We start from the raw sequence: 13,359 nt of genomic DNA on the forward strand, positions 1-13,359 counted from the left end.
AATGGGAGGGCACGAGTGCGTCACCTAGCGCGAGCCCTGGTGTCCTCACCTGCAAACTGAGGATGACGGTCACAGTGAGAACAGACACAGGCTGAGGATATCCTCAGACGTCTAGAGACTCTGCCCCTGTGTCCGCACTAGACGAACACTTCACGTGAGTCATCTTAGTGCTAACAAGCAGCCCCCGCAAAGTGGTCCCGTCATTGTTCCCACGTTCTGGAAGGGGAAACTTTATGGGACACAGAGGATAAGTGAGGATCCCAGGACCTGGGGTGTGTGGAGCTGCGGCCAGGACAGCCGACCCCCTCTCGTTATAAACAGCCAGAAGGAAACTAGGCACGGGGGCTTCTTACAGATTAGAAGCCTGACACCGTCACCGGCTGTGAAGCCCCAGAAGCAGCAAGGACACCATGGTGAGGGCCGGGCTGGACTGAGCCTTCGGCTCGGTGGCGTAGGCCGTGTGTGGCCACGGGCGCCCACCTCCACCCTTCCTCTGGGGGCTTGTGGCTCTGGGGACTCGGACTCTGGGCTCCCAAGTCTCTGGTTTCCAGGCTGTTACCCTTGCTGTCCTTCCATGCAGAGAGCAGATGAGAACTCAGAACCCAAGGTATCCCCATCACCACCTCTCCATGCCTGGCTCCCTTGCAGGAGCTGCCCACGCGCTGACCGTCTTCCTTTCAGGCCTGGGTGCCCCTCCATAGACACTGTCCAGGAGGACGAGGCAGCCCTGCTGTGAATGGGGTCCTGCATAGCCCATTTGCTCAGAGACGCTGGTGCACGCCCCATCCACGCCTGTGTCCTCAGGCCTTGGGGACCCTCTACGCTAGGGCTCCACGAGGTGCGTGCGTGTGGAGGGGACGGAGCACAGGGTCTCCCTCCTGCCTCAGAGGCACCCTGCTCCGCACGTCCAGTCACAAAGCCGCTAGTCCCAACGGGCCCTCACCTGTAAGGAGTTGAGTACGGCGAACATGTACTGAAAGACCACAGCCTGGTTGTTGACAGCGAGCACGCCAAAGACCCACGAGGTGCCCAGGATGGGCAGCAGCACGGCCACAGCTTTCGCTGTCAACCTGCAAGAGGAACAGGGAGGGTGGGCAGGCAGGGCGGGTCCAGACGCGACGCTTCCAGCGGGAGCAGAAAAGGCCCTGCTGCGGGTGAGACCCGGTTCCTCCTGCAGGAGGCCTTGGGTCAGGAGCTGCCTACCCGGACGCACAAGACAGGGTCCCTGCAAGGCCAGCTCTGGGCCAAGCAGACAGCTCTGCTTCCGCTGGACTGCAGCTGGCACTGGGCTTCCGGGAGCCGGTGCATCCTCTGGGCAAACTCAGGCTGACCACCCCAATCCAACTGGTGGTGATGCTGAGGGAAATGCTGATGCCAGGTGCCCATGGAGCAGAGCACAGCCGAGGAGTCCGGGGGTAGGAGACACGCCCAGCGCCGGGGCACCTGCAGCGTCAGCCTTGAGGCTCTCCCGTGGAATGTGAGTTCCGAGAGAAGAAGGATCTGGGTCCCCCAGTGTCCGCAGAGCCCAGAACAGAGCTGGTGTGGAGGCAATGCCCCAGGGGCTGTCTGAGTCCTGGCTGCCTCTGATACGTGCTGCAAATCATCGTACGCTAACTGGGGCCCGGCCTACCCTGACTCAGACAGCTCAGCTCTCCACAGGGCGGTTTCTGCACGTAAGCATGAAAGGGAAGTCCAGAGACGGATGGGTGCCACGCTGCCCAGCTAAGCAACCTCCAAGGCCCTCGTCCCTTGGCGCTGCAACCCGCACGGTCTCCCTCACTAGACGGTGAGTCCTCCGAAGGCTGGGCTCTGCATCTCTGCAGCCCCAAAGCCAGCACAGCACCAGGACCAGCGGGCAAGATGAGGAAGAGGCCACGGAATGGATGAAGGACGAGCCAACAGCACCGCTCAGGGATCCAGCCCCCCAGGAGGAGGCGTAATGGCCCTAAGGAGCTCCCTGGTCAGAAGTCCAAGGGCCCGGCATGGACAGCTCCTAGCAGCAAAGCCCTAGAAAACCAAAGATGTGCTGCCACACGGCATCTGTCAGGGAAGCTGCAGCTGCGTGTTTTCATAAAGTCAGTACAGTTAAAATCAGACACCTGAATCTGGGGAACAAAATATCATGAATGATTTAGATTCCATCTTTAGATCCTGGAAAATCCATCATTGAAAGGAGCAGCTGCTGAGAAGTCGATATCAATGTGTTACTTTTAAAGGGATGGTTCATTTTTACTTCAAAAATGAAGCAATAAATGATAAAATCTGGGAGGAAACTCCTCTAGTTGAGGCTCTCTGAGGACTTGTTAACACAGCCAGAGCAGCCAGGTCCCCTTGTCAAAGGCAGAAGGAGCGGGGTCCCTGCAGGAGAGGAGGCCTGGGCAGGTGGGGGACGCAGTCCAGACGCATAAGACTCCCCGATGCCCGTCCCCCTGCTCCCCGGGGGCCGGCATCCACCTCCCTCCCGCCCCCAGGACCCAGATCTCACTTGGGAAAACTGAATGTTCTCTGCTGCTTTCTGGGGAGTCTGGAATTATGACCGATAAACAGAGGTGAGAAAGCAGGCGGAAGGCAGCCCTGTTAAGGCTCCTGCGGAAGCATCCCATCGCGTTAAGTCACAGCGCTGAGCTGCTGGGCAGGAAGGACAGGCCTAGATTGAAACCAGGAGAGGGGGAGCCACAAGTGTTCCGAGGAGGCTGTGCTGCGTCTTCCCGCCCGGCTCCCGGGCTCCTGCTTCACCAGCCCAGGGAGGGGACGCTAGGAAGGGAGTGAGGCGTGACCCAGGGTCCCGCTCGGCCACGTGAGGAAGAGGCGGGGCAGGGAGCGTGCTGGGCGGGGAGAGTCGGGGGTCTGTCCAGAGGCACGGGCCGGACTCTCCAGGAGGTCGGTCCTGGGTGCCGGGTTACGTGCAGGACACAGGAGGGCACAGTGGCAGCGCCCCGGCCCTGCTTCTGCAGAGACTCGGAAACGCCCTTGCGATGCACGGCCCCTACCTCCCCCGTGTCAGCCTCCACTTGGGGACCAGGTCCCCACGGAGGGCAGATGGGTCATGGGCTCAGCTGCCTTTCAGGGCCGCGGTGCGTGAAGAGGGGCCGGGGGCAGAGATGGGGGCGCGGGTGTGGAGTGAGATCCGGGCTGCTCTGGGTGCCACGAGGCCAGCGGTCCTGCGGGTGCCGGGTCAGACGGGGCCCTGCGCACCGAGGGGAGGGCCTGGGGGCTGAAGTTGGGGTGAGGGAGGGTCAGGCTCCTCCCCAGCCAGGCCCCCGGGGCCGGGGGACTGGCGGCCTCACAGGGCAGCACTGCCTGTTCTCGCTGATGGACGAGGAAGGGAACTGACCCTGACCTAGGAGCATCTCGAAGGTTCCCAGGGGCTGAAAAAGCCTGAGGGGGCCGGAGCCACTTGTCAGGTTAATTTACGGTGTCTGGAATTCATTACAGAATAGTTGTCTTATCGATTTGCTGCTGACATGTTTACTGTTTTCCCTTTCATATCGGAAGAGATATAGTGTAGATCAAGTAGATAAAGTAACTTACAGAGTGTCAGCGGCCTAGGAACTGCACCCTGTCTCTACAGCAGTCCCTAAACTCCCTGCCCCCACTTCCTGGCCGGGTGGTTCGGGGGTGCTCACTGCACCCCAGAGCCAGGATGGACCGTGTGGCTCAGGCCAGGGTTAACTGGTGATTTCCATCCACTGGGATTGATTTGTGGATGGGCATGCGGTCTGGTCTGAGTCTCGGTCTCCAGGCTCAGGACCTCTGATTACTGGGGAAAGAGACACACTTTCCCATGGACTTGAACCTCCTGTTGCAGCCATCTGGTCACCAGGAGGCAGAGTCCGTCTCAGCGTGAAGCCGACAGACGGCGGGCGTGGAGCTGAGAAGTGCAGGAGTAGCTGGGCCCTGGTGGTATTATTTGATGTGCTGGACCAAGCCGTTCTAGACTCATTCCTGGACTTATGGTTGCCTGTGTCGGTAGGTACGTCTTGTACTTTAGCCAGCTTGTGTTGGGTTTTCTGTCACTTGCAATTGGCAGAGCCCCGACAATGGGGTGGAGAAACCCCAGAAGGCAGTGAGTGTGTGGGTGGAATGGCCCCCATTCAGAGACATCTGCTCCTTCAGAGGATGAACCAGCCCCAGAGCAGGTCAGGAAGTTCCACCCTCCTCAGGACAACCTGTAAGACGGCCGCCATCACCCTCGCCGCGCAGACGAGGAAATCAGGGCGTTGAGGGGTTGAATAGCTCACAAGGTCCCAGCAGATGGTAGGGCTGAGGCAGGACTGACCCAGGCAGGGCAGTCGGGCTCCAGAACCCTCCTCTGGACCCCAGCGCCAGCTCCTCTCACCCTAGGGGTGAAGCAGTCTCTGGGAGAACATCTAACGGACCCCCTTCTTTCACAAATGGGGGCAGCGAGCTGATGCTGGTCACAGAGACTGATGAGGACGCACGTCATGAGGACACCGGGCAAGCCCAAGGGTGTGACCCGCCCTCCTGCCACCCGCGAGCAGCCTCTGTGGGCAGGGGGCATGGCTGACAGCCCAGGGAGCCGCTTACTTGAAGGCGCTGGGATCTCCGTGTATCTTGTAGTTGTCGGCGCTGATCTGTGAAATGACCCTGGTCACCGCGATGAGGATGCCCATGTTGACCTGCGTGAGGAGAACGGGAGACAAGGTGAGGGCCGGAGCCACACCTGCAGGGCATCCGAGTCCACCGGGCCCACTCCCCAGCCAGGATTCCCAGGCAAACAGGCGGCGTCTCTGGGAGAAATCGAAGCCGCGTCCCTGAACTTTTACCTGCACAGGTCACCTGCAAGACCGCCTTCTGGGAGCCCACATCTGTGCTCCCGAGAAAAGATGGCCAAACACCCCAGGCCGAGTCCCCAGGAGCACACCGAAGAAAGCATTCCTCTGCTCGCCACCAGGGCAAGGAGGCTGTGAACCTCAGAACCAGACAGAGCTGCTTCCAGCCTCCTTTCACCATGTGCTCCCTGGGTGTGGCCCTGGGTAACGTATTGAAGTCCTCCGAACCTCAGTTTTTCCACTTAATGAGACAGAGTAGGAACGCCCACGGTGCAACCTGAGCGCCGGAGCACAGCCTGGCTCTCACCTCCTGCCCACACCCCAGGCCCACGGCTGTGCGTCCACAGAGCCCACAGCATGGGATCCCCGGAGACCACAGCAGAGGATTCTTCATCTTCTGCCCAATGCTTCCTCCTTGCTAGGAAAGCTCCCCTTGGGGGTCTGGGGGCTGGGAGGCTCCCCTTGGGGGCTGGGGGCTGGGAGACTCCCCTTGGGGTCTGGGGGCTGGGAGGCTCCCCTTGGGGGCTGGGGGCTGGGAGACTCCCCTTGGGGTCTGGGGGCTGGGAGGCTCCCCTTGGGGTCTGGGGGCTGGGAGGCTCCCCTTGGGGTCTGGGGGCTGGAAGGCTCCCCTTGGGGACTGGGGGCCAGGCCCGGGCTGTGAGGGTCTCTGGCAGAGGCTCTGGCACAAAGTGTCCCCTCCCGTGGGCAGCTCTCCAGGGTCCTGAACAGGAGCCTGACCAGGCAGGTGACAGCAGGGGAAGCGAGGCCCCGCCATGTCCTTCCGCTACAGGGTCCACAGCTGGATTCGGGGCTGTGCTGCGACGGGACCTCTCCCTTGTATCTGAAAACTTCTGAGGTCATTTACAGAGTCGGTGAGGAGTCCCGCTCGCGGCCACGTGTGAACCTTCAGGCCTGAGCACAGGCAAGGACAAAGGCGTTCCTGGCAGGCCACACAGGGAAAGTGGCCCTCCCCACACAACGCCTGGGCCACAGCAGAGCATCCTCAGCTCTGAAGGGGACGCAGGCCCCTCCTGCCCCGGCCGGCCACGCCGCACACATATCTGCGTTCCTGGCCTGAACGCCCTCGTTAGAGGCCTCCTTCTGGGGGCCCAGCCTGAGGCCTTTCCAAAGCATCTCTGCTGATACCCCTTATCTCAGGGGCCTTGCAGACACTTCTCCGCGAGCTGCCTCCGTATCCAGCTCCCAGGTCCAAGGCTCAGCAGCAGCCTCTCCCTCAGAACGCGTCAGCAGCGAGGCACCCCTGCCCGCGCGGCTCTGCGGGAGGGGGTACTGGGAAGCTGGCACCCCTGCCCGTTTAGCCCCTTGCTTATACCATCACTATAAGTGAGTAAGGCTTTCCTCATTAGTCTTTAGAGCAAACACAGAACAGATGCTGTCAGTGGGGCCCCTGTCTTCGCTGACCATCTCCGCACCCAGCAGCTTGGCTTCTGACAGGCTGCCTCACTCGCCCCCTTTTTCTCGCCTGTAAAGTGAGGATGACGCTGGAGGTCTTCCGAGGTCAGGGCACACAGGAGAAGCCGGCAGATGGGAACACCAGTGCCCTCCAGGCCTCCCCGGCCCGCACTGGTTGACCGGGTTAGCGCCACAGGAAGGCCTCACTCCGCAGACAAGAAAGGGGCGGGCCAGCATGGACGCCAGGCTATTGGTGTGACAACGCAGGGACTTTGCCACTCAAGCGGCTCAGAGACCGAAGCCAGGGGACTAACTGGTTGGCGCTTTAAGCATGGGGATGTCTATTCCAGATGCCGAGGTCCAGTGAAGTCTGCGAATAGCTTGCTCTGAGGTCACACAGGCGCTGCACCCGCGCACCCGTAAGCCCGTCCTCACCTCCAGTGACAATAGCTGCGTCACGGAGCTGGGACGCAGGGCCCGAGTGGCCAATCAGAAGCCACAGTCCCTGCTGCTCTCACCAAGATTCAGCAATTTTTCGTGATTAAAGGCTTTTCAGCCTGTGGTTGATTTCTAGAGTTCTGAAATGTCTGGGTTTTTTCCACGTATAATTCTTCCAGTAGCTTCTTTGTATTCTAGGGGGAGAACATTTACTGAGGTCCTCCGCGTACCATCCTGTAAGTCCTGCCTCTTCCGCTTTGGGAATTTATATCCTGGGCTCCTCACCCGCTGGCCGAAGCTGAAGCCTTGTTTATAACCAGAAAAGACTGGAAACACTTGAATTGTTCCCAACAGGGACCAGGTTCGGGGGCTACTGTGGGCAGCCTACTCTGTGGGTGCATCACGGACCAAGGCGGCTCCTCCTGTGCGAATAAAGCCGGAGGTCCAGCACACACTGTGTGTGCGGAAAAGGCACAGAATGAGGTGAATATATATTTATATCTGCCTACATCTTCAGAGCACCCCTAGGATACACAAGAAGTTAGCATCAGGGGTTGTCTGTTTGGGGGGGCGGGTGGAAACCAGGGACTTAAGAGAGAGACGTGGGCAGAGACTGCTCAAAATATACATTACTAAGCTTTGCTTTCAAATTTTTAACCATGTGTGTTAATGTTCAAAAATCAAATTGCTTAATTACACTATAAAAAGGAAGTAACATCAATCCTTTTTCCTGTGCACGTCCCAGTTATGACCTTGGGCTCAGGAGGAAAACAGGCTTAACTGTGAAGTGTCCCAATAATTCAGGGAAGGGGATGGAGAAGCCACAGAGCCTGGGACCCGGGAGATGGATGCCAGGCAGCCTCTGGGGAGGAGCCTGAACACCCCACGTGACCCCAGAGGTCTCATCACAACCACCTCTCCCTTTGCCGGCCGGAGGCTGACCCGGGATTCTGCCCTAGACCTCTCAGGTGTGACGCCAGGCGATTCACACTGCTGTTCCCAGACGCTGTGACGTGGCCGCTGAATGGATGATCAGATTACGGCAAACTGTTCCACAGACATAGACATGCTACAAGTGATTAATTCGATTTCAGGTCTTCTGTTATTTCTTGGCCTCTGTATTTAAGACCCGGAAGGAAGCGTTTCAATAATGTTTAAGCTGCCCACGTGATTGGCTGTTACAATTCATCATCACGCCCATGTCTCCGAAGCTTTTGCTGGGATTTATTTATTTCCCCTCTCCCTCTTTCAGCCGGGGGCCTGTCTGATTTCATTTGGCGTGCACGCTTCCCCCCACGTTGGTAAGACAATCACGTTGGCCACGGCAGCATGAGAGAAGGTGCAGGCTAACCTCCGAGCCTACATTAATGTGCAATTAAGTGGGAGACAGCAGCTGAGGGTGAAACAAATCTGGCGTTTCATGAAAATACAAACCAGAAGCGGGCCTGGCCCCCTCACTCCATTTCACTCGCCCTGGCTTGCGCCTGGTGCGGACTGGGAAAGGCCCTGGGGTGAGGCGTTTATAACATGAATGTGGGGTATTTCATCAACTAAGTATCTCCGCGTTAGAACAGCCAACAAGCTACTTATGACAGATGTCAAACCAGTAATTCACAGGCCGCATTTCAGCAAAAAAAAAAAAAAAGGAGGGGGGGTGGAGGGAGGACACACTCAGGACCACGGGGATTTTTGCTGGGGGGAGGGAACGGCTGGGCAGGGCTCTGGGGTTGGGACCACGCTCTGTTTCTTGACCAGACTCAGGGCCATTTGTGAAAAATCATGGGGATGTGCACCACGATCTCACAGTGAAAGGTTATACATGCAGACACACATAAAGGCAGAGTAAACGCTTCATGTGTATCTATACCTGTTTCTGTGTCCGTACAGGTATTTACGGTTCTGTATATTTACGTCTGTAACTATCACTGTAATTGTTCCCGTGTCCATATCTGTTCTCAGGAATTGGTAACTGGATCTGTATCTATGTGTCTTTATTTATGTACCTGGATTTGTAGTCACACAGCTAGCTTGGCTTCTCCCCAGGTGAGAGGAGGATTTTAAAACTCTAGACTCTTTCTCTTCCTGGACTTGGAGGTCTTTTTCCCGGGTGTCGCCGGCACGGAACAAGCCCCCTGGGGGGGCTCGGGCTAAGGTGGCCCCTGTGGCCCATGGCGTCCCTGCTTCTGTAAGACCTGCCTGCCCCGTGGGCACTTTTGCACCCAGCCTCACTGGAGTCGCGCAGGAAATGGCATCCACGTCCCTTCATAATCGGGGAGAACAGTCCGTGAAGGGACAGGTGGGGGGTGCGTATTTGGCAGCGGGGTGACAGGTAAGCTGTGAACCGGAAGGGGCTCGGTTCTGCCCTTTCCCTCCCAGCACTGGGCCCACCAGGCGCCACGGTGACAATCCTGTCCCACAGGTTCCTGTCCCTCCAGGACCAACCTCACCAGGACACAGCGAAACCGCACACCCCAACACGAACACGCACCTTTCCAGTGTTTTAGTTTAAAATGATGCTCGTGATGTGTGGGTGTTTTTAAATGGAGGGATGTGCAAGCAAGTACCCCCGGACGCAGACCCCTCTCTGGAGAACGCCATCCCCTGTGCATCCACCAGACGTTTCTCTCCCACGGACGTGCTCACGTGAACACGCGCCCGAACAGAGCTTTGCACAAGCTACACAATGGGGCCGGGCCCCGCGTGTGACGCTGAAACCTGCTTCTTCGGAGCGCCTCTGGGAACAACGGGGCACGACTCAACATGGCACAACCCAGGGTCCTCAGAGGAAATGAGAAACACGGGACACTTCCACCCCCGGCCAGCCTGAGCCCTGACAGTCGGAGAGGCTGGGTCTCAGGACCCCTCTGCCGCATCCCTGGCCTGGGGTCTGCATGCTTTTCCTCTCAAGGTCCAGGGAGCAAACATCTTTGGCTTTTCAGGCCTCCCAGTCTCTACTGTAACAGCTAAACTCAACGGCTGCAGCGTGACAGCCGCCGCAGTTTGTAAATAAGTGCCCGGCACCTGCGCGGGATTTACCACCTGAGCCGCAGCCGGCTGACCCTGCACTTGACCGTTCTCAGCGGACAGCCCCTCCCCCCAGCCCAGGGCTCTCCAACTTCCCACAGCCCACCTCGGACTGCAAGCCAGCTCCACACCGGAATCACCGGGAGCTCTGAAAGGTCCAGTAAACCCAGAACCTCCCGGGTGGGGTCAGGCAGGAACCGTTCCCAAGCTCCCCAGGGATTCCATTACTAACAAGAGTGAGAACCACAGTCCTCGTAGGTGCACGGCTGACGCCAAGGAGAGGGGCTGGGGCGGGGCTGATGTCAAGGAGAGGGGCTGGGGCGGGGCGGGGGTAACGCCCCCTCTGGAAGGACAGCAGGGCTCCAGCGAGCCTGGAGGACATGGGATGCGGGGACCCTGCTGCTGGACCCCTCGCTGTGGTGGGTGGTAGGGAAGGATCCAGGCAGGGCCGCCTCGGATCCCCCGCCGTCACTGACCAAAGTCAGAGGAAACAGCTCAGCCGGGGCGTCTGGGAGCGGGCGATGCTGCCGGGCCCTGCAGACCTGGGGGGTTAAGTCAGCCAGAGAGACAGCAGGGCGAGGCCTTCCACACTCACTCACTCCCCTTCCACCCCTGCCACTGCCCGCGCTCTGACCAGGAGGGTTGAACTGGCGGGGGGACTGGAGTCGGGTCTGAGCCCGAGCCTCCGTCTGGGTGACGAGGCGAGTGGTCCTCCTGGACCCCAGGGGCAGGAAGGGAGGGCGCGCCGGGGTTGCCCACGGGAGCCTCTGTCACCCTGTGAAAGGCTGGGTGGGAAAGTGACTGCAGATGGCCCTCACGCAGCCCTGGGACAGGGCACAGCCTGGAGGGAGAGCTCAGGGACGTGTCACCGCGACAACGCACCACCTCCCGCAGCTGAAAGCAATTGATGGAAGGACCCGGGCCTGTACTCAGAGCTCAGGGTTAACGCCAAGGACGGACGCCCTGAGACCACAGTGCCGTCCCTTTCCCGACCCGGCAGCCCTTCCTGGAGGAGGTCTCCTTTACAGAGCCGCTGTGCCATCGCCCTGGGCTGGCACGGACTGCAGTCCCCCTTCCCACGCAGAGGTGACACAGCAGTGTGATTCTAACCGCCTGTGACGGACAGAGAAGGAAACATCCCAAGCACCACAAGGGAGCCAGCCGCCGGAGAGACGGCCAGGGCTCACGGGGTGCTGGGGACACCAGCTCCTGTGACACAGAAGGGCTGAGGGCGGAGAGACAGCCTCAGGGACCCTGCGGCCAGCGCTGCCGACAGGAGTGTGGCCTGTGGGGGACGGAGCACCGTGCACCCACTGCCCTGCGCGAGGGATCGGGGGGTGCACTCCTGGCCCCCGTCTCCTCCCTCCCTCTGAGCCTGGTCCGTGTCCATCCGGACCGGCCCCCCGGGGACACTGAGAACAGGAGGGGAGTGGCATGGGAGGGGCACCCAGCTGACGCACGCAAGACCCCCGTCTCCCTGTCGCCCACTCCTCCCACCAGGGCCCTGCGCGGACCCTACAGAGAGCCCGGTGGGCCCACGAGCCCTGCAGAGCGGGGAGCACAGCCCCGCCTCTCCTCTGGCACAGAGGCCCGGGGGCTGGGGCCACGGGGACCCAGGAGGCTCGCAGAGCCAGCACGTCAGGGAGGGAATGCCCCCGTCTCCCGCTTGTCCCCGTGGCCGTGGATGCCCCTGAGCACACGTCACCTGGCAGGGGACCGGCGTGGAGGGCAGCGGAGTCAACGCAGCCTGAACGGGGGGGCGTGTGTGGGGCTGGCACCCCCGCCCCCCCCATGTCCCGAACAGACAACGACACCACGGTGATGCCCCCCACCCTGCCCTTCTGGAAACCCTCTACCAAGAAGATGCTGCTGCCCCTCTGTGTGGCCTGAGGATGTCTGAGTGGAATTTTAATTAAGGAGGAAGAAACCACATCTTTAGGCGTCTTCCCTTGGATACGTTTTTAATTAACCACCAGGGCCCACGGCCTCAGTCAGTGCCACCGAATTTGGAACAAAGTCAAAAGCAGCTTTCAAATCAGCCGCTGGGGAAGGGAGCGGGGGGTGCGTGAAAGGAGGGCTGGCTGCACAGTATTTAGGAGGGGATGCAGGAGTGGTGGGCTTCAGTGCCACCCACAGACCCTCTCCAATAAGCCCATCCTCCGGCAGCCCTCCTTGGTGACACAGAACATCGGATCTGTCCTTAGGATCAGGACAGTTCATGTGCCACCACAGCCGGGACACCCGATGGGGGAGGCGACGGATGAGGACACCAAAGGCTCACGTGTCTCTGGCTGGAGTCCCTTCCCTCACCTTCTGTACCGGGCTCACCTGGGGGCTCAACACCCCTCAAAGGCAGCACCCTCAGAGGCAGTGAGCATGGCCTGGCTCCCACCCTGGGGGTGCGTGGAGAGCATGTTCTGGGGTCCCAGCCAAGGGTGTGGAGAGTGTGTTTTGCGGATTTGCACAAGGTGGGCAGGAGGGATGGGGGGTGCCCTGATGTCAGCCCCCAACACCTGTGGGGAGAGATGCCCAGACTGGGACAGCATGGCGATGCCCACCTCTGACCAGACCCCAGCCAGGCTCAGCACCCAGGTACCGGCAGCCCCCTCTCCCAGGCCCTTTTCCTAGGGCTTCTTGGGGATCCCCACCTCTAGCACCAAGAGTTCAAGGGGATAAAATAATAAACCCTGCCCCTTGGGCCTGACCAATCATCTGCCTCCACCCAAGCCTCAGTGATTGGCTCTGGAACAGACACCTGACCCATGGGAGCCAATCAGAATCTGCCCTGGGACTTCTGCTGGGACTGCTGGGAACAGTGCCTCCCTCCTTACCCTGAACTGCAGAGCTGGAGGATGTGTCAGGGTACCAGCTCCATCATGTCCCCCCCAGGAAAGCCTGCCTGAGATGGAGCCAGCAAGGAGGCAATGGGACCATGGGGTGAGCAGGAGATACCTGTGGACATCACTGAGTGCCTGGAGCCAGCCATGCCTGTTTCCCAGGACTGAGCCTTTTCTACTCAAGGGCACTCAAGCTGGTTTACTAGCACCTGGGGAGAAGGGGGAGGAGAGAGAACAAAAGGAAGAGGGCCAGTGGAAGGATGTGGGGGAGGAGAGGAAGGGGACACCTAAACTAGTACAGCTACCATCACGGGCCAGGATTTTATCATTCTACTTATTCCCTGCACCTTAATTTGCCCCTCTGTAATAACAGAAATTACCATCTCTCCAAGCAGCTAATTTAGAGGCAAGTAAGAGAGAAATTTAATGTAAAAACACATTCAGATCTTAAAAAAAAAAAAAAAGATGCTCTATAAATTTGAGCTTTATTATTGTTTTTGTTTTGTTTTTTTTGCGGTATGCAGGCCTCTCACTGTTGTGGCCTCTCCCGTTGTGGAGCACAGGCTCTGGACGCGAAGGCTCAGCGGCCATGGCTCACGGGCCCAGCCACTCCGCGGCATGTGGGATCTTCCCGGACCGGGGCACGAACCCGTGTCCCCTGCATCGGCAGGTGGACTCTCAACCACTGCGCCACCAGAGAAGCCCTGAGCTTTATTATTAACATTAAATAACTTCATGGGAAACCAAGTATAAGGACCCAGGGTTACAGCTGTGGTCCAGGCCTGGCCAATCAAGGCATTCCAGTCCTTTGGCCAATCAGAGCATTTCATTCTTCTGGCCGCAGTGAGGGCTGG

The 13,359-nt window shown here is 59.3% G+C and overlaps 1 protein-coding gene across 1 annotated transcript in view; it reads right to left on the reverse strand.

The window, feature by feature from the left end:
* Positions 1–13,359, reverse strand: part of ADGRD1 (adhesion G protein-coupled receptor D1) — a 145,473-nt gene that overhangs the window by 5,104 nt on the left and 127,010 nt on the right. The window contains exons 21-22 of the mRNA XM_082668155.1: positions 4,549–4,640; positions 944–1,070 (exon numbers count right to left, since the gene is read on the reverse strand). Of these exons, the coding sequence (XP_082524281.1) occupies positions 944–1,070; positions 4,549–4,640 (219 nt within the window). The remainder of the gene's footprint in view (positions 1–943; positions 1,071–4,548; positions 4,641–13,359) is intronic.

The sequence above is a fragment of the Grampus griseus genome (assembly GCF_964374135.1).
Source record: "Grampus griseus genome assembly, chromosome: 12".
Taxonomy (NCBI): domain Eukaryota; kingdom Metazoa; phylum Chordata; class Mammalia; order Artiodactyla; family Delphinidae; genus Grampus; species Grampus griseus.